General features: G+C 39.1%; 2 protein-coding genes across 4 annotated transcripts in view; one reads left to right on the top strand and one right to left on the bottom strand.

Moving 5' to 3' along the window:
• Positions 1–7,299, top strand: part of LOC115421251 (ETS domain-containing protein Elk-3-like) — an 11,871-nt gene extending 4,572 nt beyond the window's left edge. For both annotated transcript variants that reach the window (XM_030137046.1, XM_030137045.1), the window contains exons 2-5: positions 26–234; positions 1,215–2,003; positions 4,761–4,883; positions 5,984–7,299. In XM_030137046.1, the coding sequence (XP_029992906.1) occupies positions 28–234; positions 1,215–2,003; positions 4,761–4,883; positions 5,984–6,082 (1,218 nt within the window). In that variant the 5' untranslated portion in view covers positions 26–27 and the 3' untranslated portion in view covers positions 6,083–7,299. The remainder of the gene's footprint in view (positions 1–25; positions 235–1,214; positions 2,004–4,760; positions 4,884–5,983) is intronic.
• Positions 5,428–27,874, bottom strand: part of LOC115421248 (cyclin-dependent kinase 17-like) — a 75,742-nt gene continuing 53,295 nt past the window's right edge. The window contains exons 5-19 of one of the 2 annotated variants that reach the window (XM_030137039.1): positions 27,723–27,848; positions 24,463–24,519; positions 24,207–24,321; positions 21,431–21,525; positions 21,160–21,222; positions 20,721–20,844; positions 18,485–18,605; positions 12,953–13,050; positions 12,688–12,793; positions 12,526–12,576; positions 12,285–12,327; positions 12,012–12,102; positions 11,767–11,844; positions 5,914–8,528; positions 5,428–5,809 (exon numbers count right to left, since the gene is read on the bottom strand). In XM_030137039.1, coding sequence (XP_029992899.1) covers positions 8,491–8,528; positions 11,767–11,844; positions 12,012–12,102; positions 12,285–12,327; positions 12,526–12,576; positions 12,688–12,793; positions 12,953–13,050; positions 18,485–18,605; positions 20,721–20,844; positions 21,160–21,222; positions 21,431–21,525; positions 24,207–24,321; positions 24,463–24,519; positions 27,723–27,848 — 1,206 coding nt within the window. In that variant the 3' untranslated portion in view covers positions 5,428–5,809; positions 5,914–8,490. Of the gene's footprint in view, positions 5,810–5,913; positions 8,529–11,766; positions 11,845–12,011; positions 12,103–12,284; positions 12,328–12,525; positions 12,577–12,687; positions 12,794–12,952; positions 13,051–18,484; positions 18,606–20,720; positions 20,845–21,159; positions 21,223–21,430; positions 21,526–24,206; positions 24,322–24,462; positions 24,520–27,722; positions 27,849–27,874 lie in introns of those variants that run through there. The other variant, XM_030137040.1, reaches the window with a different exon arrangement.

Here is a 27,874-nt window from a genome sequence, read left to right as displayed (position 1 = left end):
ATCTGTCTGTTTTGCTTTGCGGCAGGTATGGACAGTGCCATCACTTTGTGGCAGTTCCTGCTGCAGCTGCTACTTGACCAGACTCACAAACACCTGATCTGCTGGACGTCCACAGATGGGGAGTTCAAGCTCCTCAAGTCGGAGGAAGTAGCCAAGCTGTGGGGGCTGCGCAAAAACAAAACCAACATGAACTACGACAAGCTGAGCAGAGCGCTGCGCTACTACTACGACAAGGTGAAACCCCCTCACTCTGAAATCACTGCTGTTATCATTAATGGCTAGAAGCACGTGAGGTAGTACAACACCATGACATACTCTTTGTTCTTCTGTCCGAAGCCACAATCTCCCATGATAGACACTTCCACTTCCTCTTTCACAAGAATTACACAGTACAGTCCTGTTGCACTAACACATAAGATTGCTTTCATGGCATTTGCCTTCCATGGAATGATTTATGATAGAAATGCTATGCAGTATCCTGTGATAATTGACAGTTGTTCAGTTATTGTTTTGTAGACTAATTTGTTGAACAAATACAAAACTGGCCCTGTTCAACAGCTGAAATGCTTATCCTTTCTTTCTTTTATTCTTTTGTATTATTTTATATTTTGCACTTAGTTTTTGATTTCTTTTTAGGTTTACAAGTGCATAAGTAGTTTAAGTGTTTTTTTGGTGGGGGGGTTGACTGCATTTAGTTTAGTTTTTATTTCATTTTAGTTTAAATTTTTTAGATGTTAACAAGGAAAGCCTTGATTTACAAAGCTAAACATTGAATGTGACAGCAAATATGATTTACAAAACTATTGTTTATGAAAACATTTAGCAAATGCTCAACTAAAGCTAATACCTGCACTCCAACCACAAACATTTATGTCAAAGTCTTGATGCTGTGCCCTTAGTGCAGAACAAAGATGCAAGTGGGACGAAAAATGCAGAATATGTGTATATCTTTTTTTTGTTTTTTATTGTTTAGAGTCTGGTTTTGACCACCTCTATATGTAAAGTGTCATGAGATAACTTTTGTGATGATTTGGCATTATATAAATAAAATTTGATTTGATTTGATGATTGTTCCAAACCATTTTATTCTGATTTTATTTTGTTTTACTTCTTGGTTCACTGTAGTTTTTGTTAAGTTCAAAATTGTCACTTTTCAGTTTCATTTTTTTCTTTAACCATTCTAACCCTAATGGTGCTTCCTGTCTGTTTTTCAGAACATTATCAAGAAGGTGATTGGCCAGAAATTTGTCTATAAGTTCGTGTCTTTTCCTGAGATCTTGAAGATGGATCCCCAGGCTGTGGAGATGGGCCTGGCCACTGGTCGGTTTCCCCTCCAGGAAGGAGAGGCCCCTGAGCTGGAGGTAGAGGAGGAGGAAGAGGAGGAGGGGGAGGAGGAGGCCCAGAGGAGGACCCTGGCAGCCCTGGGGGCTCAGCAGTGTCGAAATGACTACCTCCGTTCAGGTCTGTATTCCTCCTTCAGCATCAGCTCCCTCCAGAACCAGCCTGAGCTGCTCCGTGCCCTGCGGGAGCGCCAGGACGAGCCGCGCTCTGTCATCCGCTTCGGCACAAACGCCAGTGACCAAAGCTCCCCTCCCTCCTCCAAACATGAGCCTTATGTCTCCCCCAGGCCATCCAAACTCCCGTCTCTGTCCCATTCCCCAACTTCCCCCCATCCTGGCCAAAGCTGGAGCCCTGCAGTCAAGGAGGAGGAGGAGGACTCTGACCCAAACGCCCAGCCCCTCAACCTGTCATCTGGACACCGAGAGCGAGCCCTGCAGTCTCCAGAGAAGAGGAGCAACATCAGCAGTGGTAGGAGTAGTACTACTACTACCAGCAGTAGTAGTAACCAAGGAGATGGACTCCCACCAAAGCACAAAAAGCCCAAAGCTCTGGAGATCTCCGCCCCGTCCCTGCTGCTCGCTGGTAGTGACATCGGCTCTATCGCCCTGAACAGTCCGGCACTGCCCTCCGGCTCCCTCACTCCGGCCTTCTTCACCGCACAGGTCAGGCATTCAGCTCTGGCATCACACTTTACCTCATTCTTTCTATTTGAGTTACTCAACTCAAAACAACTGTAAATGTTTTGAGTTTGACTTTTTTTTTCTTCCAGTCATCTTATTCTGAACAGAACTGTGTCACATGTAGACCTGGGCCATGAGAAAACAGACCATAATATCATATCATAATCATAATCCATATCATATCATATCATATCATATCATATCATATCATATCATATCATATCATATCATATCTCGATAATTACCATAGCAATGTCAAATCATCATCTGTTTCATGTCAAATCATTATCTGTTTCCAGGCTGATTTTTGGTTCTGTGTGACTGTTGAGGAAACAAGGTGACATTATTTGGAAAAGAAAAAGACAAAAACTACGTAAAAAAAACCACAAGACAAAAACACACTTGTCTGAAACATCTGTCTGTATGTAAGTGGGTAATGTACAAAAACATGTTTTTTTTATCACACCAAACAATAACCATCACAATATAAAAGGTGTATTACAATCATTATTACTGTTGATGTCGAAGGAAAAAAATCCTAATATATAATACATAATATAAAAACTGTATGATATGAAATGATATCATGATAATTATCACAAAGTTCTAGTTGCAGACAGTGTCTGAAATATCTAAAGTTGTTCTTTACTTCAGGTTCCTCCCAGTGAAGATGCTCAGGTTGATTGAGAGGCACTGACTGGTGATTCCATCAGCAGTGGTGACTTGAGCTGCCTTTCATTTAATTTATGCACTGCATTGGCCCAATCTGTGTAATTTAAAATAAAGTGCAGATCATATCAGTATGATGCCAGACAGGGCTGAAATATGATGGGTCCATCTATAATCCAGTCTGAGAAATGGCACAGATGAGTGACACTATCTGTTTCCATTCCTGTGTGGTGCTCTGGTCACTGGCAGACAGTGGGATCTGTCCAGAGGATGAGATCAGTGTCCTAAAGCACTCACTTCAGACTCAGTCTGGCATCAGTGGGTGGAATGACCACCACTGGAAGTCACATGAGCCAGCATGTCCTGAAGGAGGGAAACAGTAAACAGATAATACAGATGATCCTGGGTTAAAATGTACTTAGGTAATTTCGAGGAATTTAGACCTCTTACATTGTCTACATTTATATGTGTTCAAAACTAATTAAATGAGTTATCGTCTGTTTCTAGTTTGAGATTAACCTCTCAAAGAGTTCTGAGGAGCCAAAAGGCCAGAATTAGGCCAGGCCATGAGGACATTCACACAGCTATGATAAAAACTCAAGTGAAGGTTTTCTCTTTCAGATTCAAATGAACTTCATTAATCCCTGTAGATAATTGATGGAATCTACTTGAGTGTAAACAGACTAACAAATACTAATTATAATTATGATTTGGTATTGAAATTTTCCTGAAGGTTGGGAACAATGGATATCATTATCACAACTTGATTTTTTGTCTTCAAAGTTTATTTTAATGTTAAATAGATTCTGTCAATGGTTTTGAATGTTCTACCTGTAGATTTGAGAACTGTTAAGCTGTTTGGGTGTTTGTCACATTGGAATCATAAAGATTGGTTTAATATTATAAACATTTCATTGTTCCATCTTGTAGAGATGAATGGGAAATGAAAAAATGAGAACTAAATCATGAAATCGGAGGCTACAAGTGTGTTTTTGTCTTGTTACATCTCATTTCTTGTGCCATTGTTTGTCTTTTATGGCTTTTAAGTTAAAGCCAATAATAATATTATTATTTATTTAATTTATTCTATTCTGGTCTCTTTATTTTCCTCTCAGGACTAAAATCATCCTTTAATGTGAAAGAAATAATGATGTGACATTTATTTAGATAATTCTTGATATCAGTTGATGTGATCACTCATACTTCTCAGCCCCAAGTGTAAAACTGTTAAATTCAGTAATTAGCTGTCTTTTAGTCATGTTTATGTGTGTTCTTTGTGTCATTCAGACTTTACAGCTACATGACAAATATTTTCTGCCACAAATTGGAAACTAAATTCATCTGACCATGACAGTTTGATTTGTTTTGATCTTTACCAAAATCCCAAAAGACTCAACCGATGTTTAATAATCTGTGTAATCTCCAGTTAATCCTCTGTTTACTCAAGGACTGAAGGGCTGCTCTGAGTGAGAGGTTTGTCCATGCAAGTGAGAAAAGTGTTAAGAGCACACTCATGCTGTTTATAAGGGAGCAAAAAGCGAGATCAGAGGAAAACAAGAGATTTACAGAAATCTTGTGCAAGTCCAACCTATGAGAGGGGTAGAGGCCCTAAGTGATGCCATATGGTCCAATAATTCCATTAATAATGGGAGCAGGGCCGGTCCCACTGCAACACTCGGTTGCTTCTCTGAGGTGACACAGGGGAAAGTCAGGGAAGGGGGAGGGACAACCAGGGGAAAGGGGGAGAAATTGATTTCATATGTTTTCTCTCTACTTGGTGTTCCAAGTACTCGAGCCCCCCCCTCCCCAATCAACAACCACCACCACCTCCCCACGTCACCCCCGTATTCAAGGAGAGAAACCACACACTTCCTTCCTGCCCCAACAGTTTGTTTTTCCAAACGCCAATACACGTCTATGTTCAATCTGAGCATGTTTCACATTAAGGTACCTCCTCAGAGCGGCACTGACCAGCCTGTGGGTCTGATGTTTGTCTTTAAAAAATGTTGTCTTCGCTCGTTGATCTTATTTACATGATGCTGCCTCCTCTCTCTCATTCCTGATTTGTAGACTCCCTCTGGTTTGCTGCTGGCTCACAGTCCGCTGTTGTCAGGGATCCATTTTTGGAGCAGCCTGAGCCCTGTCGCCCCACTCAGTCCAGCCCGTCTGCAGGGCCATGGCTCGCTCTTCCAGGTAACAACGCCACACAGGTGTAGAGATGAAGAGGGAGGGGCAAACAACAGCAGGAAATGAGAACAAAAGGTCGAGCCAAAGGATTACGGGTAGAGTCTGAAAAGCAAGGAGGAAGTTGAGCTGAATGAGCTGCAAAACGAAGAGATTACAATGAGAACATAAGAAATGAAAAAGATCAGCTTTTTGGTTAGATGCTTCTTTGTACTTCTTTAAATGCATTCGACTTAGTTCATTTTGCTTCTGTTAGTGTGTAACTTCCAAAAACTACTGTTCTATTTGTGGTCAACTATTGAGTAATTTAAGAAGAAAAAAAAAAGAGTTTAAATTCTCTCATTCCAGCTTCTTAAATGTAAATTACTGAGTAAACCTCAAACATGACATTTGAGATGATCATCTTGGGCTTTTGGAAACCTAGTTTCACCATTTTAGACCAAAACATTCATCAGTTAATCCAGAAAATAACCAACCAATAATACACTGCAACTCACTCTACATCTACACATTCCACAACTGAAAAAGGAATAGGAAGAAGAAAAAATTTCCATTAGTTTAGCTGCCTGTTTTATTCACCCAAACAGAATTATAGATGGTTGTCATTTTTTAACTGCAAGTCAGAACACGTCCTGATCTGATTTTTCAAGCATCTATTGATGTCATTTAAAAAGTAAAAGCAGCCGAGGCCGTTGTTGTGTGATTGGAGACTCAGTGAGCAGGTCCAGCAGAGGTGTCCTGTTTCAGCGCTTGTGAGAGGGAAAGGAAATCCTGTGAATACTTCCTGTTTGAGCCCAGGGGAGCCAGTCTGAACAGGGCGGACTGGTTTGAGAGCTGCTCCTCATTTGTGAAGCACACACACCACACCCCCATTTAAGCATCTGCACACACACAGACCCGGATTCTGTGTGCACAAATGGTGTTGACTTCTTCTTCTGTTGTGAAGAGGTTCAGCGGACAGAGACAAGAAGGAAGAGGTACAATGAATAAAAAAAAAAAAACAGGAAACTAAAGCAGTGACAATGCTGCAGTTCCTTACCGGAAAGCAGCTTTCACACCGCCTCCGTCCCCTACTCGCTAACGCTCAGCCCTTTTCTTTTCCTCCACAGTTCCCCAGCCTAATCAACGGACACATGCCTGTCCCCCTGCCAAACCTGGAAGGAACACCCGCCTCCATGCTCATGTCCCCCACCATCCACAAATCCTGATCCAGGGTCTGTGTAAGAAGATAAAACCCACTCACTTTCATCCATCTCATGTTTGTCACAGTCATCCTCATCATCAGCCGTCAACTTTCATTTACTCCCATGAAACATAACGTGACCTCACACTTTTGCACTTGAGTTCCTTCAGATTCGTGGTGAAAGCACTTGGTAAAAGCCATATGCCATGAAGCCTGAGACGTCTGGCTCTTTGTGATTAATTACAGCACAATTCCACATGACTCTGTCCACTGTGGACAGTAGTGACGTGTAAAAACTCACCAGCTGCTCATAGAGCCGAAGCCCCACCCTTTCTGCTGTGCCTCATGGAAACTAACTTCAGAAAAAATAGGAACAACGGTTAATGATGGGACAAATTTTTTTTATCGTTTGAATTGTTTATCAATGTAAAAGATCATTTCAAGACAAAAGTCACAATTAAAGATAGTAAAGAAACATCTAGTTTTGTGTTGAACAGCTGAACAAACTGCATGTTTTGTCACGCGTGATACCGCGTGATACATGTCACCAACAGCAAACCACTGTCTTTGTGCATTTTCCCTTCTTCTTCGAGGTGGAGGTGAAAAAGTATTAAAGAGGTGTAAATCCATCCAGTCTGGTCATGCTGAAGCTGCAGAGACATCTTCCGACTCTGTCCATTATAATGACGTCACCTCCATGTGTTTCAGGTGTATAGTCTTTATATTTATGTATTTTCACAGTTTGATACATCAACAGTTTTACAACAAACTGCTTTATAGACTAACATTGTCTTTTAAACTGAAAAACATCATATGTGTAATTGATACACAACACAAATGGGATCAAAAATAATCACCTATCTTTTACTGTTGACTGTAATATTGTCTGATGGGGCACCACCAGGGGAGGGACTTCAGCTTTCTGTTCTGTGCAGACAGCTTGGTCGTTTAAGCCTGTTTAAAAACTTCCTTTTCTTAACATGGTCATAGTGTGAAACTGGTGGTTTCATGTTTGATGTTGTATGTATTATATGCACTATGCTTCTCAGATAGTACCGGCTGTGCCTTGTCATGTTTTTTTCCCCAAAATCTTTAAATGAAGACGAGATTTTAAATCAAAGAAAAAAGCCTTTGTAACACTTGTTTTTTTTTATACTGGACTTGGTATACAGTATGTATTCTGTATGGTTTTGTATGTGAAGAATGTCTTGTTATTTTCAATAAATGAAGCATTGAATGCTTGAACACTGCCTTTATAATTACAGAGAAAAAAATGAAAAGAGCAAATGATTTTCTTTTAAACTTTAAGATTTAATTTTCTTTACTCTGGAAAAAACTCAAATATGGGAGGGCATCAGCAATGACATCCCGCACCAGTAACAATGATTCACAAATAAAGTTAAAGAATATCATACAAAACATTTCTTGTAACACTGTTAAATAGACTGTGACTCAGTATTGTGTTCACTAAGGGCAGGACTAGAGCTCGAGCTCCCTGAAGAAGAGGAGTTCAGCGGTGGTGTGCTTCCTCATATGACAGAGCAGGCAAGGAACATGATGGCAGAGGCAACCCAGAAAAAAACATAAGGATCTGTTTTATAGTTGAACTCGGGAATGGGAAGGATGAACACATCGGTAATGCACTTCAGAATCCAACACTTTGCAGAATGAGGTGGGAAGGAACAAGGGTGTGGAGCTGCAGTTAACCAGAAGAGACGTTTAATTTTGTAATGCCCGTGGTAGGAACTCTACATTGCCTTTTGGTTTCCCTGCATTTGTTCATTGGTCACAACTACAGATCACAGCATCCTGGAATGATCCCGCAAGAGTGTGATCTGCTTTCACCGAAAGCAAAAAAAAAATCAGTTGTATCCGTATCAGAGCTGCCCTAAAAACCTTAAGAGGAACTAGTCACAAATGGCAGGAACAGTGGAGAAAAAAAACAAAACAAATGAAACCTGTCAATGTGCTACAGAAACATCCCTCTGTTCCTCTGTTTGCCTTATGCACACATACTCCGGAGCATCGAGGTGGAGTTTTATGTATGAAAATGGAGATAATGACCAAAAAAGTACTAAAAATACCACCACTTCAAAAAAATTTAAATTAAAAATCTATACAAATTGCATGTACTCATTAAAGTGACTGAGCCCATTAGAATTCTAGACAGTAGTTGGATTTAGCAGCAAATTCTCTTAATAAATATAGCTGTACAGTATATAAATGTCTCTTTTGGGCCAGGCCAAACCTGGAGGGAGGAGGAGGATGAGGAGGAGAAGGTTGCACTGTGGACGAGTTCCCCAAGTCATATTGGGGGAGTGATAATGATGAAGGAAATGATGGGAGGTTTGTCCCACTCCATGCCAGCATCCATTGGCAAAACTGTACAGCCAGGAGATCCTTCTCAAATACAGAAAATACAGTCCAGAAATTCTAAAACAGCATGCTTTGTCTTCTGCTCTTTCCATTGCCTGAAGGTGAAAGAAAAAGAAAAACACAGACATGAGGAGAAGGGGGTAAAGATGTCACAAATCCACAAATTCTCTGAAACTCACTCAGTAAAATAAGTATTTCTACATTTCTAGTGGCTATTTGTGTCTAATGTGACTGAACCCCACATCATCTATCGGTATTATCTCTCCTGGTTTCAGACTCATAAAACAGATGATACCTTCTCTGTATTTATCATCTCTTTTGTCTTTTACAGCACTACTTCCAATGTGTGTGATATGAAGAGTGAAGGGTTGTTTTTTCTTCAAGTTTTTGCTCTATCCATGGATGCTGAAAACAATTCTGATGTTAGGAAGTTGCAGTGTAATGAATGAAGGAATACAAAGTAGAAAATTGTGTTAAAATGTAGGGAGTAAAAGTAAAAGGTCCCCAGAAAAATAACTGTATATTAAGGTCCAAACACCTGAAAACTCTAGTTGAAGCAGACCCGACTTGTGTTTTTTATGTCACAGCATTAAATCAATCATTTGCAGCTTCTGGTGAGTCAAACTTTTGGAGGTTTTTCTTTAGGGAGTAAGGATTAAACTCCTTTAGAATCTTTTGACAAGATGCCATCACATGACCTCTGACTAATTTGAAGTTATTCGACTCCACACCCGACCTGTGAACGTTCTCATGTAAGCTGAATGATGAGCTCATTCTGTCTACATTAAAACAGTGTGATTTTACACAATAATGAGCCCGAATAAAATGAAACAACTTTATATCTTAATATTTAGGAAGAAACAAAAGCGAGGACGATATGAGAAAAAACATAATCGTGATACAAATTTGGGTACCATAAATTATCACAATAAACTCCAATCATTGTTTCTTTTCATTTAAAGGCTGATTTTTGACCATGAGTGAAACTTTGAAGAGACCAGATGTTTATTTGACATTTTAAACAAGTGAAACTCATATCTTTCAATCTGACCGTGCTTTGTCTGATGAATTGGGTGAGTAATCTTCAAGAAATCAAAGGAAAGGAAAGATGAAAATTAAAATTAAGAATGTTGTGAAATCAGCATAAGATATGAAAATCACAATATAGTGTCTGTAAAACTTTCAAAACACCCAATGCATTTTCATTTTTCAGAGGTAGATGCATGTTTCTACCATTTATAAGAAACAAGCCAAGTAATTTAACTGTATGAATATTTATTTTGAGCAAATAAACATACAAATGTACAAAAACTTACAGTTAAGCCTTGTTTCATTAGAAACATACTCCCTTAGCAACTATAACAGTTACACTTAAAGTGGCATCTGGACATTTGATCCAGTTAATCCCAGAACAGTTCAGTTGGACATAAGGTCATGTGACTAAGCAGGCTATTTCATTCTCTAAATGAGCTTGGACATATGTTTGAGGTCACTGTTTTGTTGCAGGTGAGGTTGGTGTTGAAGTGTGGAATGGTAGTCAGGCCTTATAAACTTATGGTTTTTTAATGTTTTTCATATTCTAAAAGGTCTTTAACCTATATGTACATGAGTAAACATGTTCTCCAAATGAATTAAATCTAAAAATCTATGGTTATTTCCTGAGGGGACAGTTGGTTTTTGTACCAATATCTGGTCATTCAAAATGTTTTGGTGGTCAAATACATCTTTATACTGTTAAATAAGCTTCTTTATTGCACTAAAAAATAAGAACATGGACGTAGCTCAATAACAATTAAAGACTGAGTGTTTCCAGACATCTGACAGCCACTGTATGACACTTGATAATTGTAAATCTGACAGCATGGTGTCTTGCTGTGTTCACTCTGCATATGCCAGCTTCCTTCCTCCATCCAAAGACATGCACTAATAGGTTAACTGGTCAAAGTAAATCACCTGTAGGTGTGAATGTGATTGTAAATAGTTGTTTGTATGTATATGTCAGCCCTGTGATGAATGCGGTATTTATTACTGAAGAGTCAAGATGTTTATGAGTCATTTAAAAGGAAAAATATCAAATGGTTTTCTACTTTTGCTCTGGGATAAAATGTCGACAAACAAACAAGGGAAAGGACACACTGATTGTATTACCCGGTGGTACAGTGCCCCCTAGAGGTGCATTCACATCAAATTAAATTATTATTAAATTGTTAATCTGGCAAATAACAGATTATTACTTATCTGACAGGGTTAGCATATGTTACACAAAATGACACAAATCAAACTGTTTCATGAATGTGTGTCAAAAACATGCTCAATATCAAAGGACAATAAAATCATTAGAAAACAAAAAAATCATTGGATGCTAGGTTCTTCGACCTGGACCACAAAACAAACAAGACTAATTCCTTTGTGAAACTGTATCAGCCAGATGTGGGTGTGGCTTTATAATCATATTCAGTACGATTCAGGAACATAAATAACTACAGATCATGAGCTACTAAAAAAACGTGTTTTTAATCTCGCACCCCCCTGTGGTTCACAGGGGAATAAACAGCAATAGGATCCACTTCAACATAACCAATAAATAGTAGGTTTTTGTGGGACACCAACCATAAACTCCACAAAACCACAAACCGACACAAACTTTAAGTTCTAGCCCAGTGGTTCCCAACCTTTTTTAGCTCATGACCCCATTTTAACATCACATATTTCTGGTGACCCCAGACATTGAAAACGGAGACCTTTTTTTTGTTAAAATTAATTTGTTTTTGATCATGTAATAGTTTGTTATACTATGTTGCAAGTAAACGCAAATTTTAGACGATATTTAGGCTATATAATGTATATTATTATGGACAGAGGCAGAAAAGCCAGATGTAGATTACTGCACAAAGGTAGAATTTCTATTTTCCTTGGTCAGGATATGTACAGTCAATCCAGCTTGGATTTACAAGGCTGACAATTAATACTGAACAAACAATAACTCAAACTATGAATTATGAAAGAGCTGCAGCATCTGAAACCAACCACAATGGACATTTGAAAGATAAACAGAACCACAGTGCTTCAGTTTCAGCTTCACAGTTTGTCATGTCTTTTATGTATTGGGATTATCTCTCTCAACTCACTACATATTTTTTATTAGTAAGTTTTTATTTATTTTTATCAGTTACTAGAAATTTCAGGCGACCCCATTTGAATTCCAAGCAACCCCACATGGGGTCCCGATCCCAAGGTTGAAAAACACTGCTCTAGCCAAACCCATGAAGAGGTGATGTGAGACTGACCAATACTGATTAAAATCTTAAAAAGCAGTTTCTGAATCTTCCTCACCTGACTCTGGGTAGGAGGAGTTCCGGTAGCCGGGATCCCTCTGCAGCTGGACCTCCTTCAGTGTAAATATGGATATGTCTGCCAGAGAAAAAGGCCGTCAGTGCAACAGAAATCATGTTGCCAAGAGAATTGTGTATTTGTTATAAGGTTGTAAATGATCTTCACTGTACGCTGCAATATCCCTCAAGTTGTACCTAGAGGAGCCTGCCAAGTCTGCATTACTGCGTTGCCATTTCATTACTCACTTTCTGGCAGCGTGTGCACACGTGGCCCCAGGCTCCTGAAGTATGGCTGCCTCATTGCTTCATCAGCAGCAATCCTCTTCTTTGACTCATACTGAAATTCAGGACAGAGAAACACACTTGGAGTGATTAAACAACAGCAAAAGAAATGGGGTCAGCTGTACGTGGTTGCATGAGATTGTGTAATTTCCAAAGATACAATCTTAACATAGCTGTAGAATGTGTCATGCTACTTTTAATGTCCCACTGATGCCTGGTGGCTACACTGCGACTCACTTTTAGGAATGACATCAGGAGGTCGATGCCATCCGTGTCCAGCCTGTAGGGGGGAGAGGGGAGAGGTCGGTAAAGTAAAAGGTCTGAGTCGAATGCTGGCGAGTGTAAGGAAGGAAACAGTCAACTATTCCACAGGATTTCCTTACAGGAAGTGACAAAGAGCACATACTCATAACTAAACAAACCAATAATAGCAATGTCTAACTTCACAAAGTTCTACACAGCAGTGCCTCTCTTATACCTGGGTTGCATTAGAAACATTTGCTCATTTCCATATCCAATGATTAGAGGGCTAACAAAAGAGGCAAGGACAATGAGTTACAAGATGTCTATCAGTTCATTAAAGAAAAATAAATGCCTGAAACAGCCACACAGCAGAGAAAGATGAGTACTGCGCTGTTACCTGGGTGCATGGTTGATGAGGGGCTGAGCCTTGTACTTGGAGAACTTGTAGGATTTGAACTCATCGATAGAGGATATTCCAGGCCAGCTTTCCTCACTGGGAGTACCTGCAGAGGGACATTCAATCAACCCATGTGATGGTCCAGCAGCTGCATGAGTAATTTTTTTTTTTTTTTTGGGAGGGGGGGGGGGCTACAGGATTAATGCAATTAAAGGCTCATATTCAAAGTGTGAGTGGTTTCCCGTCAGCAGGGGGCAGCACTGACCGAGCAACCTGAAGATGAGGTGCAGTTCATCCTCCACAGTGGAACCAGGGAACAGGGGTCTGCCAGCAGCCATCTCATAGAAGATACAGCCCACACCCCTGACAGAAAGACACATACATACACAAGAAGCTAAAAGGTCATGGATTAACAGTCACCTGGGGCCATTACACAACCTGAAATCAACAGGTCTGATGTTCTACTGTGGTCATACGTGTCTGAGTTCAGTTTCAATTTGGCTGAAGAATCAAATGTCAAGCAGAAAGACAAGAAGTAATCTAAAACAGCATATGCACTGCTTTAGATCATCGTCAAGTTCCATAACTGCTTGAGTGTGTTTATTGGACACATGAAGCATTTCATGTACTGTGGTGTAAGAAGACGATTGATCAGCGGTGATGTTGATACATATAAATGACAAACAGCATCAGATAATACAGACCTGATCAAAATCTTAAGACCAGTTGAAAAATAGCTAGAATTTGCCTTTCGCACATTTGGATCTTTATGAGGTTTTAAGTAGAGCTACAATATACAAAAGCAAGAAGGGGGAGTGAGACAAAAAGCACTTTGAAAAAGTAATTTATTGAAAACAACAAGTAAACTGAAATAGGCTGTTTATCAGCTGATCAAAAGTTTAAGACCACAGGCTTTAAAAGCCAAAATCTGCTCAAAATTCTCATTTTCTGTTGGGCATTCACACGGTCATGCCCTCCTGATGGCTAAAGCTAAGAAGCTTTCTCTTCTTGAACGTGGTCGGATCGTGGAGCTGCATAAGCAAGGCCTCTCGCAGCGTGCCATTGCTGCTGAGGTTGGACGCAGTAAGACAGTCATTCTAAATTTTTTGACAGATCCTGAGCATTATGGAACAAAAAAGTCAAGTGGTAGACCCAAAAAAATTACACCTGCACTGAGCCGGAGGATCCGATTGACTGTCCGTCAAGACACAGGGTGGTCCTCGACCCAAATTAAGGCCCTTACTGGTGCCGACTGCAGCGCAATAACCATCAGACGGCATCTGCGGGAAAAGGGTTTCAAAAACAAAAAACGAATTCAAAGACCTCGTCTCCTACAACGCCACAAAACTGCCCGTTTAGACTTTGCCAGGGAGCATCAAACATGGGACATTGAAAGGTGGAAAAAGTTTTATTCTCTGATGAGAAAAAATTGAACCTTGATGGTCCAGATGGCTTCCAACGTTACTGGCATGACAAGGAGATCCCACCTGAGATGTTTTCTACCCGGCACAGTGGAGGGGGGTCCATCATGATCTGGGGTGCTTTTTCATTCAGTGGAACCCTGGAGCTTCAGGTGGTGCAGGGTCGTCAAACGGCGGCTGGTTACGTGCAGATGTTGCAGCGGGCATCCCTCATGACTGAGGGCCCTCGTCTGTGTGGTAACAGCTGGGTTTTTCAACAGGACAACGCTGCAGTTCACAATGCTCGCTTGACGAAGGACTTCTTCAGGGAGAATAACATCACTCTTTTGGACCATCCCGCATGTTCCCCTGATTTAAATCCCATAGAGAACATTTGGGGATGGATGGCAAGAGAAGTTTATAAAAATGGCCATCAGTTCCAGACAGTTGATGCCCTTCGTGAAGCCATCTTCACCACTTGGAGCAATGTTCCCACCAGCCTCCTGGAAACACTCGCATCAAGCATGCCCAAACAAATTTTTGAAGTGATTAACAAGAACGGTGGAGCTACTCATTACTGAGTCCTACTGAGGAAATTTTTTTTTCTGGTTTGGAGAGTTTTTTGTAATTTTTTGAGCGATGGTCTTAAACTTTTGATCAGCTGATAAACAGCCTATTTCAGTTTACTTGTTGTTTTCAATAAATTACATTTTCAAAGTGCTTTTTGTCTCACTCCCCCTTCTTGCTTTTGTATGTATATTGTAGCTCTACTTAAAACCTCATAAAGATCCAAATGTGCAAAAGGTAAATTCTAGCTATTTTTCAACTGGTCTTAAGATTTTGATCAGGTCTGTATCTGGCTTCTTAACTGGAATAACTGACTATAGGAAAATAACAGCTCCAGTCATCTGACGTTCAGGTCAGTATGTACTGATTAGTTACTCAATGTTCAGTAATTCAGATTTATTTCATTACTTTGACGTAGATGTTCAGTTCAATTCAGTTTCTATTAGAAGTGAGAGAGTTATTTACAGAAATGTGTCGTGTTTTTAGTAGAAAGGTTAAGATGAAATCAGACGATTGGTTATCGTCTTCTTCCTGTCTCAGTCTATCATTATTACATCCGCCTTTAAAATTTACAGTTGATCTCTAGCAAAAACTGAACATTATCACAAAACATAAGGAATTGGGGAAACAGGAAGTGGACCACATCTGCAACAATAAGTCAATCATTTGTCAACCACTGAATTAAGAAACCACTATTTTGGTTGATTGATTAAAAGGGTTGAGTTTTTTTTTTTTTTTTTAAGAAACCCCCCCCCCCCCCCCCCCCAAAAAAAAAAAATTCTTGGAATCTATATATTTTATGGTTTCTTTCCTCTTCTGTGACAGAAGAAAATACAGAATACATTTGTGTCATGACCAAACATCACATTTCAGGATGTCACTTTGGCTTTGGTAAACACCAATCAGTATTTTATTTAGTTATTTATTTATTTATTTTTTGCATTTTCTGACAACTAATCAACTGTCTGGTTTGTGGAAACATTTTATATACAATATACACACACACCTGATCAAAATCTTAAGACCAGCTGGAAAACTTGCATGAATTTACATTTTGCACTGTTGGATTTTAAGAAGGTTCTAAGTAGAGTTTCAAAATGCAAAATGAAGAAATGGGAGTGAGACAAAAAAAAATAAAAAAAAGAGTAAGCAATTTATTGAAAACAACAATTAAACTGAAATAGGCTGTTTATAGGTCGATCAAAACTTTAAGACCACAGCCTTTAAAAACCAAAATCTGTGCAAAAATGTAGATTCAATGTCATTTTCTGTCAGGTGTTCACACTGTCATGACCTCCTGATGGAAAAGGCAAAAAAGCTTTCTCTTTTTGAACGTGGTCAGATTGTTGCGCTGCATAAGCAAGGCCTCTCGCAATTCGCCATTGCTGCTGAGGTTGGACACAGTAAGACATTCATTTAGAATTTCTTAAAAGATCCTGAGGGTTGTGGAACAAAACAGTGAAGTGGTAGACCCAAAAAAATTTCACCAGCGCTGAGCCAGAGGACCGACTGCAGCTCAATAACCATCAGACGGCATCTGCGAGAGAAGGGCTTTAAGAACAAAAAACATCTTCAAAGGCCTCATCTCCTTCAATGCCACAAAGTTGCCCGTTTGGACTTTGCAAGAGAGCACCAAACAGGGGACACTGAAAAGTGGAAGGTTTTATTCTCTGATGAGAAAAAATTTAATCTTGTTGGTCCTGATGGCTTCCAACGTTTCTGGCATGACAAGGAGATCCCACCGGAGATGTTTTCTATGCGGCACAGTGGAGGGGAAATTGCCATTATGATCTGGGGGACTTTTTCCTTCAGAAGAACAACGGAGTTTCAGGTTGTGCAGGGGTGTGAAACAGCGGCTGGCTATGTGGAGATGTTGTAGGGGGCATCCCTCATGACTGAGGGCCCTCGTCTGTGTGGTAATGACTAGGTTTAAAAACAGGACAACGAGGCAGTTCACAATGCCCGTCTGACAAAGCACTTCTTCCAGAGGAATAACATCACTATTTTGGACCATCCTGCGTAATCCCCTGATGTAAATCCAACTGAGAACATTTGGGGATGGATGGCAAGGGAAGTTAACAAAAATGGACATCAGTTCCAGACAGTGGATGCCCTCTGTGAAGCCATCTTTACCACCTGGAGCAACATTGCCACTAGCCTCCAGGAAACACTCCCATAATACTAATACTAATAATACTACTACTACTACTACTAATAATAATTATAATAATAAAGCATGCCGAAACAAATTTTTGAACTGAACAACAAGAACAGCGGAGCTACTCATTACTGAGTCCTTTTACTAAAAAAAAAAAAAAAAATCTATTTTAGGGGTTTTTCAAGTGTTTTTGAGTAGCGGTCTTAAACTTTTGATCGGCTGATAAACAGCCTATTGCAGTTTAATTGTTGTTTTCAATAAATTGCTTATTCAAATTTTCTTTGTCTCACTCCCATTTCTTATTTTTGCAGTTTGAAACTCTACTTAGAACCGTCTTAAGATCCAACAGTGCAAAATGTGAATTCTTGCAATTTTTCAACTGGTCTTAAAATTTTGATCAGGAGTGAATTAAGCACACATCAGCATGATTCCTTGTTTACAGTTTTTTCTGCATGAATGGATGAATTGAAAACTAAGGGTAAGCGCAAAGAAAATAAACAAGTGGTGCCAGGCACAACAAACCCCGCCCTGCGCACATATTTCACCCATTATAAGTAAATGGGAAGATTTTTAAATTAACATAAAAAATTCTAACTTTGACCTGCCTTTCCCAAAATGTAATGACATACAGTATATTCTCAATCACTGGCAGTCTATAAAACCAGTCTGGTATGAATTGAACCAATAGTTTTGCTGCTAACGTGTTAGCAAAGAAACAAACTGAACCAAAAACAATACTCCTTGCCTCCCCGTTGCCCCCTTCAGGAGGCAATATTCCCTTGCCTCCCCCTTCGGGGAGCAGGGTAATAAATTGTGCACCAGTCAGTCTAGCCCCCATAAACAGGTTTTTGTTTTAGCTGCGATGTTTCTGCACTGTTGTCCTTCTTCAGACCTCTACAGAAACATATACAGAGAAGTCATCTCAAAAACCCATAATCCCACATTGTTCTCAGTCTATAGATGTATTTCATTTACAAAAATAATTATTTAGAAAACAAAGCAGTGAATATTTGCATCGTGTATCAAAGGTATGTTTTTAAAGACACAGGGGAATGCAGCAGACAACAATACAAAATCTACAAGAAAATGAGAAGATGGAACCATTATTTAGATTTGCAATGGTGCACGAAACACTGCAGGAACTGTACTGGTGTGCAGCTTTATTCTAGCTTTACTCTTGTTCTACTGGGTATTTGGCACCAACCACATTTATACACTAATGGAATGTTCATGTCTTAGCGTTTTAGTCCTAGATGAATGAAAGATCGAAGAACTGAAATTACTTGACTGTGAAAATAATCATTACGTACAGCCCTGAAGTGGATGCATAATGCCTCCTCTGTATGCAGGTTTTTAATGGTTTTCAAAAGGAAGTAGATTGTTTTTTCACAATTTAATTTGTGCAAACAGGAAGGGTACATATTGGTTATTGATTTATTTTTTGACATGTACTTGTGTTCTTCAGTCATAATGAGGAGAATGTTCAACCACATTATTTTGTAAAATGTAGTGAAAATATTAAAATGCCATACATGTCCATATCCTGTAAAAACAAGAAGAAGAATGAAGCTCTACAACCCCCGTAAACACCTGTTATGTATGACCTTTGGCGTGTTTGGTCCTATAGATGTAACAGGACGCCAGTCTGATGAACAGTAATCAGTCCACTCACCACATGTCAATCTGTGTGGAGTACTCTGAGGAGCCCAGCAGCACATCAGGAGGCCGGTACCAAAGCGTGACCACCTCGTTGGAGTAGGTTTTAGTGGGCACTGACTTGGCCCTCGCTAGGCCTGTGGATACAGATGAACATGAAGAAAACACAACCACTTACATAAAATAATTCAGTCTAAACTATGAAAGCACTGTTGGAGGCATTGTCAATCAAATCATTGAAAAAAGACTCGCTTTTTTAATGGTGTTGGGTCATTTTCGCCCTTGCTGATAAAAACTGACATAACTAAGAATTTATGTTTCATAGACAAGGAAATGTATAAACATTTAACTCACATTATATTTAGTGCAAAAGTGTATTTGGGTTTGTTTAAATACAATCACATCGTTAAAGCTGTAAATCTACCAGTATCAAGAATCAATAGCAAGTTGAATTAGCGAGGTTGTCAGGTTCTGCTGCAATGTTAGAGTCTTGTGGTCTTGATGCAGGAGATCAATCTCCCAAAAGAAGTGGGTGGTACTTTCACTGGAACTCAAGAAACTAAAAGAAAGTCGATACACGACTAACTATCTGTGCTCAATAGTAAGTATATTGATATCCCTAACTATTTCCACATTATAAGCCATCAATATATGACTCATTATAAATAGAAGCAAATTTGTAATATTTCAAAAAAATTGTCAAAAATTCCAAAATCAAAATTTCTCAAAACTGTGAACAAATTGTGTAGACACTGTCCCGAGGAAACTACACAAAAATGGATATGAATCCAAGCCCCTTAGTTTCTTCTGAGAATATGTTAGAAGAAATTGTTAACAAAGATGACAATAAGGATAAAGACGATGAACATGGCAATGACGACACAGTGCCTTAACAATAGCTTGTGGCCTATTGGCCAGTGAGCTAATAAGATCCAATGAGGTAAAATGTACTTGGCAGGTTGACAAAAAAAAAAACACAATCAGGTTGAAATGGGACTGAATCATGTTTGTCAAATCCAATAAACTGGGAGTATTCTTGTTAAATGGGTTTCTTTTTCTAATAATCAGTATCTGTTGCAATTTGTTGGGAAATGACAAATATTGGCATAAAAAACATATTTAAGACCCAAATGTACCAAACATATTACCAATTGCCATATTTTCATTGCCTCCTCCATTGTTAAAACAATGATCACCTTTTCAGGCCAAGATCAAGACAAAAATGCACAAAAACAGCAATAATCTTTGGTTTTAATCAGGAAATTAATCCATTTATAGACATTAGGTTCTGGAAAAGCAGATTTGTGTATTTGTTCAGTTGTCTTAAATTTTCAACCACCAAAACACCAAAACCGCTGAAAATCGTAGTTCATTACAGCTCCTCTAACATAATTCATTGTAGCTCCTCCCTTATTTTGATTAAAGAGTTACTCAGAATAAATTGAGCACTCATCCATTTAGTGTGTAATATGCGAAGGTTGGTTTGTTGTTTTGACTCCCTCTTATCACATAATTGACCTGACAGAGTTGCATTGGTTACACAGTTGGCAATGAAGCTGCAGTTTGGGGTTTAGTTTATTTTTCCTACTGTTTGGGCAGAGTGTGGTTTTGTGGTGCATTGAGGTGAAGATGGAGAACATGTAGGTCAATCATGTGGTGTGTATTCATATACTTCTTGAGGACGTGAACCTCAATGACCCACAGAACTGACACAAAACCCCCTCAGAAATCTAGACTGATAAATCTAGATTTCACCTGTATTCATACCAAACATGGCTTACTAGTTTTCCTGCATTAGCTTGTAAATGTACAGTTTTAAAATCTCACATAATGTTACATTTTCTTCTTGTAAATGTCTTGTTTTTTCTTGAAATAAATTTACAACTACAATGTATACATTTTGTGAGTTTACTCTGGAAAAACCAAAACCCTCGGGCTCAAAATGTGGCTCTAACACAGCATCACTCATTTAATGATGTGTTCATGTTACAAAATTTCTTTGTAATGAAATAGCTGCAATATGAATTTTTGCCCTGCAGCATTAATAAAATCTTTAGAACAGTGCTGGAAGCATCTGATATGACACATACCATATAAAACAGCCTTAGTTATTTTCTTATATTAATATGGAAAGATCATCCCAAATGTGAGTAAAACAATGTATGTAACATCCATTAAACAGGAATGACTAGATCTGGTTTAAAACACCAAACACTCTCAGTTTTAGTCAAAGCCTTGAATTTTTTTTTTACCAAAGTCTGCCAGTTTGAGTTCGCCTCTGTCATTGATGAGTAGATTCTGGGGTTTTAGGTCTCTGTGGAGAACTTTCCGTCTGTGACAGTATGCCAAACCCCGCAGGATCTGGAAGAGAAAGATCTGGGAAAAGGAGGATTTCAAATCAGTAAAGATTGTATAATATAGTGAGTAAAAATGATCTGCTGGGTTACAGAATCTTTACATTTATTCTAAAACCCTCAGGAGAATTAAATAGTCTGGATATGAGGAAAGTTTCCGTAAACAACAAAAATATTAGTGAAAAACTCAGATTAACACAAATTTGTCTTTCTGGTCAGTGTGTGGACTGCGCCACCAGGGGGCAGACAAACAGTGTTTCTACTCCTCACACCAGACCACAGAGTCTTTCCAGTTGCTGGAGTTGGCAGAGCCAGCAGATCGCCTGCAGAGGCTCACCTTGACATTCTGCATGCTCAGGATGTTCCCACAGTCGTCCATGTACTGCTTCAGGTCTTTGTCCTGAATGAGACACAGTGAGAGGATGTTAGAGGACCAATGAGGCTACAGGCACAAACTGCAACAGCTGGAACATTATGGCCCTGCATATGTGAGCTAAGTTCCACTCTGTGCAGAATAATAATGAAGATTTCATCTATTTATTTAAGCATCTGTGAACAAAACAACATGTGAGTCCTGCAGGATGAGAGGGAAGAGTCATCAGTCTCACCAGGTACTCGAAGACCAGTGTGAGCGACTTGTCCGTGTGGACTATATCATGAAGAGTCACAATGTTGGCATGTTTCAGGTCTTTTAATAACGACACTGCAGAGAGCGGGAAAAGACAGGGTGGTTAATGGTGAGGCCGTGGTTACACTCATCTACAACCACTTCATTCCATAATTACCTTTCAGCGTGTTGTTATTCAGGGTTTTCTGAGAGGAAACCCTCACCTGTGTTTTCAGATTATCAGATGTTTTGGGTTGTCATAGGTGTTTTCATTGATAGCTTTCATTACTGCTGGTCAGATTGTGTCAGACTGCTCAACTCCCCAGCTTGGAAAAGTGGCTTTACTTTATCAAATTTGTGCAGCTTGAAGTGTCCACTGTCATGCTTTAAACACAGTACTGCAATAAAGTTGTTTTCAATCTAGCAAAAAAGAACACATTGAAGTGTTTTAAAAAAACTTGAGTTTAGTCATCTGTTTTGCTGTACATTGTCACTGTATGAAGTCTTTTCTTATAATGTGCAATTATTATAGAGTATATGGCTCTCAGCAAGTTGCAATATTTGTTGTAATACTCCGTACTTTGCTGTTTTACATATCGTTAGCCTCATCGCATTGTTGCCTAAGTCATAACTTTACTCTCCTAACACTGCTGCTTCATTTTGCATCATTAGCTATGTCCTGAAAAAAATATGACTTAGGCAGTGATGCTAGGATGCTAACAATATTATATTTTCTGTCCTTTTTTCTTACAGTTTTTCCCAATTGCTAAAACACAAAACCCAATTCTCTAAACCAAATGACCAGTCCTCTAAACACATTTAATAAAAGTATCCCCCGTTTGCCAAAACCATAAACATATTTCACATGAAGACACAATTCACAAAACACGTCCTCCTTTTTTCATAAATCTAAACACATTTTGTCTTGCTAAAACACAAGTTGCAAAAAAACTCTGCTCAAATTCTCAAATTAAAGCTCATGTGATGCAAAGTACTTGCCACAGTCAGCAAAATTTGAACACAATGAACACATCTGGCTTCATTCATTAAACACAGCGACTCAAAATTGAAGACACTTGTCGCAAATTATGTGATTCCACCTAGAAAAGCCAGTTCAGAGTGCACAGTTTACTGAAGGTTCAAACAAACACAATGGACAGAGGCACAGGACGAGGAAGAGGAGCGCAACGACGTGATGCTGCATAATACATGTGTGGGACAAATACTGTAAATAAACTAGAAAAGCACTTGGAGAGCGCAGACCTCCACCAAGACGGATCTGCCCCCCCCCCCCCCCCCCCCCCACCATGTTTGTTTGTTTGTTAGCAAGATTACTCAAAAAGTTATGGTTGGATTTTCATGAAATTTTCAGTAAATGTTGATACTGGCACAAGGAAGAAATTATTAAAATCTGATGATGATCAGGGGTGGGGGGTCCACGGGGGGCCCCATTGATCGGCCTTGGCGGAGGTCTGCGCTCTCCGAGTGGTTTTCTAGAAAAGACAGCGCAGACCTCCGCCAAGGCCGATCAATGGGGCCCCCCGTGGACCCCCCCACCCCTGATCACCACCAAAATTTAATAATTTCTTCCTTGTGCCAGTATCAACATTTACTGAAAATTTCATGAAAATCCAACCATAACTTTTTGAGTTATCTTGCTAACAAACAAACACGCATGCACACAAAGCAAAGCGATCACAATACCTCCTGGCGGAGGTAAAAATATCACACCCTGAGCGTTGTTTTCAATGAGTATTGTTGTGTGTACTGGATCCTCTGTAGTGTTTGCATAGAGTTGTGATCCAGTACAGTAGTGTACATACTGTATTTTCTGTAGATTTACATACTGTTCATATGAAACACACATCTATGAAGGCCCAATACTTTCAAGTGATATATTCTGAGAACAGATGCTGTAAGGTTTCTAAAAATATGCTTTGGCAGTTCTCACACACTGAACACTGTGTTTTCAGTTTTTTTTTTGTAGTGTGTAATGATGTGTATAGTGTTTAAATTTTTGCTGGCTTTGAGCAGCTGTTTTGGAGTGAAAGTTTGAATTTTGAAGAGAGAAGGTATAGTTTTGTTTATGTAGCTTTAGAAAAGTGCTGTGTTTAGAGTTTTGGAAAAATGGAGGAAAAATTTGTGAAATGTGTTTTAGCAGTTGAGAAAAACTGTATTGCTGTTTCTACTGAGTACTACTTCACTTTTTTTTTTTTATATTTTTGTATACATTTTTAATACTTTTACTTTCAATATTACCATCCCTATGCTGCTGTAACTGTGAAATTTCCCCATTGTTAGACTAATAAATGATTATCTTATCTTGCAAATAAGATGAGATAATAAGACCTTATTGTTATTGTATTTTGTATCCAAAAAAATTACAGATGCCCTCCCAGTGGTGATTAATGTCATACAAACACAAACATATGCAACATAAAAACTCAACACAATCAAGTGCATTTCTATCACACTGTGATCAAATGAGGGAAGCAGAAAGTGCATCTGTAGAAAAAGTGTGATAAAATTTCACATACAATTTCTATCCACTGTATTAGACAGTCAGTAGAACTGCAAGATCAAAAAGTAAAAAATTAATAACGGGTTAATAAGTCGCAGAGTTATTTACGTGCTTTGATTGAGAGTGAAGCAGCAGCAGTAAATACTCCACAGTTTTATTAACTATTTGATATGAGATGCAGTCACCTGTTGTTAAAGACTGTGATCCTCATCGAGCCTAACTGGAGGCAGTCTTGGGAGCCACCAAACCCTCTTACCTTCTCGGATAGCTGTGCACGGCGCCCCCTCCTCATGCTCCAGTCTGATCTCCTTCAGTGCCACTAGGTTGTCCGTCAGCTTACTCCTCCCCTTGAACACTGTAGCATATGTGCCCTGGAGATCAGAAGAAGGGAAAGTTTTTAATAGGGGTTAAAAATAAGCATCTGTCTGTGTTTTATCAGTATGAGAACATTAACACCTAGGAAATGACTCAGATGATAAAGTCAAGGTTAACGCAAACACACTCGCATGTACCTCCCCCAGCTTGTCCAGTTTGATGTAGGTTTCCAGCTTCCCGAATCCAATCTCGGACTGGAAGAGGGACAGGGACAAACAGTGTTAATGAACATAGCATCTTTATTAGTGCTGACATGCCTACAGACACCACAACAAATTCTTCTGACGGCCTTGTACAAGTATGGAGGTCACAAACCCCCAACCACCATCAACGCTAATCAGGTGTGACAAAGACCGCTGGCTTTTGGCTGTTAACAGCATTTTGTTTATTGGCAAAAGAAGGCAATTCTTACACAGAGAAAATCTGTGTGAGAACCCAATCCGGTAAATTAACATGAAACATATTTACATTTCTTTATACTTTTGGAATTATTCTTCTTCCTGAATGAATGTTGAAGAAACCAGATGGTTATTTATAGTTAAATATTACAAAGGTGCAAAAGAGAGACATAACTAGATGAAAACAACATAATACAACAAACACTTCATTTAGACAGCAGGCCAATGTGATGTGTCCCAAATCTGATTTTTCCCCATATGTGACCTGTATCTAATCTGTTAAAGACAGTTTGAACAGCACAAATCAGATTTTTACTTCCGCCAAGGAGGTTATGTTTTTGCCAGGGTTTGTTTGTTTGTCTGTCCGTTACTGTGCAACATAACTCAAAAAGTTATGGACAGATTTGGATGAAATTTTTAGGGTTTGTTGGAAATGGGATAAGGAAGAAATTATTAAATTTTGGTGGTGATCGGGGTGGGGGGGCCCACGGGGGGGGCACAGACCAGAAAATTTCATCAAAATCTGTCCATAACTTTTTGAGTTATGTTGCACACTAACGGACAGACAAACAAACAGACAGACAGACAAACAAACCCTGGCAAAAACATAACCTCCTTGGCGTGGGGGGGCCCATGGGGGGGGCCACTGATCAGCCTTGGCGGAGGTCTGCGCTCTCCGAGTGCTTCTAGTTTTCAAATCGATCCAGGCCACTTTCATATGTGGTCTTAAATCCGATACATATCTGATATTTTGCAATGAATTTATCAGACCTTTACGTCATTGAAATGCAACAGACGTCACAATTCTTTGTCTCAGGAGGAGGAGTGGCAGGAAAAACATATTTACTTCCATAAACACAGTGCATGCCTGCGTGGTCATATATTACATCAGGACCTCTATTGCGCATTCGGGTCACTTCAGGGTTGCATTCAATTCATACTCAAAACTGATAGAAGTCGCATTTAATGTGTAATATGAACAAGCACGCAAAAATTTCACCAAAAAATCCAAATTGTGCATTAAGACCTGTTGTCTGAACATAGCCAAAGTGAAGACAACATGAAAGATGAAACAAAAAGTAAATTATGTATAAGATGCGACAAGATGATAACAGTGTAAAGACGCACCAATACACAAATTACAGCAAGATGCAACAAGATGAAAATAACATGAAAGACACACGACAAAAATTATGCAAAAGACACAAGTTTCAAACAATATATAGTATTTCACGTAGTAAGACGCCAAAGAAGCAACAAGGCAGAAACAATCAGACAAAATGACAATGGTGTAAAAGATGCAACAAGGTGAAAATGATGAGTTACCAACGACAAATCACCTGCAACAATACTGAAATGATCCTATACAATACTAATGCTGCAACAAAACAGCGATGCCATGACAGCAAAAACAGCAGAAAAAATATACGCTGAAAATGACAAAAGCTGCACCAAGGAGGAAAAGAAGTTTAAAAAATGCAAACAACGCAACAAGATGCAAAAGACTCAACAAAAACAAAGACAATATAAAAAATGCAACAAAAAGAAAGAGCATAAAAGATGCAACAAGATGAAAACAAAAATGTTATTAAAAAAATCCACTGAAAACACTGTCGGAAAAAAAAAAGCAACAAGATGCAAACAGTGACGATGGTATAAAAAGACACAAATCAAATATGACACAAAAGACACTGTCAGAATAATGACTTTTGTTTTATCGCTTGTTCTAGTCAGAGCATTTCACAGCATCCTCAACAATCCTGCAGGGGAATATGTACGTAAATGCATCAGATTGGATACAGCATATGGATCATCCTCCGCTCTGCTTTTCACGGATGCACATTCAAAGTAAAACCACAAGCCTTCTATTTTGCAGCAGATGACACAGTGAACGCTGAGGTGTGATGTAAACACATGACAAGAGGCTGAGAGAATGACATGAGATGCTGGAAGGGCAAGGCGTGAGCTCTCACTTCTGTTTCAGGCTGCCTTTAAATAAAACATTGATGCTACCACAAATGTCTTCATCACTCTGCAGCCCCTTCCCTCAGATCCCCTCCTCTGCAACTCAAGGAACGTTTGAAGGGAGCTGACTTAAACACTGGAGCTTCTTCTGAGACCTTCTGGAAATGATAGACTATCCAAATGTAAACAGAAATTATTAAAACTACAAGTATTCATCAGTATTTTAAATGGCACTTGAAGCCAAATGGGTTGGGTAATATTTCTGGAGTTTCATGGTCACTGGTTATGGAATATTTTAGGTAAGATTCAACATGTGCATGATGGATGTGATTGGTATTACTGTCCCACTATACACTGGTTTTTACAGTTACTTTCTAGATCAAGATTGTATCTGCACAATACTAAGGATACAGGTCAACAGATCTGACAGGTAAGATAGTTAAACAAATTCACAAAAGAAAACTCAATCTGAATAATTTTTACCATGCAACATAAAAAAAAATAAACAAACAACATCAAATACCCTCAAGGACAAACGTAAAAAAAAAGTGATTTAAGAAATAAAATACAGAAGAACTGGAATGCAGGAGGTGAACAAATGTTGTGGTACACAGGCCTAATTATCAGTAAAATCACAATTATTGCAGTCATGTATACATGCTACTTCATCTTTTGGGTTTATTTTGTTCACATTTTCAGCTACATTTCAGCGTGTTGTGACAATACAGAAAACAACCAATCATCCTTGAAGTAGTTTTCATCCAGCTGAATAAGAACTCAGATTGCATAAGTCATGGTCTTTCATCCCCTTTTTTGTCTTGTTGCATCTTTTACATTGTCTTCATTTTGTGTTTTGTCTCTTTTTTCCTTGCTTGGACTAATTTAATTCTACAAATAACTATCTGTTTCTTCCATTACGCTTTGATGTTTATTGTGGTAATTGCTGACATTTTATCACATTTTTGCAAGGCTCTGTTCACTTTCTCCTCACCAACTCCTCCCCCTTAAACCACTGTTCTTTCTCGCGTTCTCACCAGTGATGCTCGGCGAGAGCGTCTGCTCAGCGGCTGGTCAAATGGCGGGCTGCTCAGCTGCAGCTTCTCCAGGTATCCATCAGGTATTCGGATGTCAGCCGGCAGGGACAGACGCTTGTTCAGATCCTGCACAGAAACACAAAGGTACAAAA

Source organism: Sphaeramia orbicularis, chromosome 6 (genome assembly GCF_902148855.1).
Source record: "Sphaeramia orbicularis chromosome 6, fSphaOr1.1, whole genome shotgun sequence".
NCBI lineage: Eukaryota > Metazoa > Chordata > Actinopteri > Kurtiformes > Apogonidae > Sphaeramia > Sphaeramia orbicularis.
Note: the sequence above shows the minus strand (reverse complement) of the source record. Positions and strands in the feature narration are given on the sequence as shown.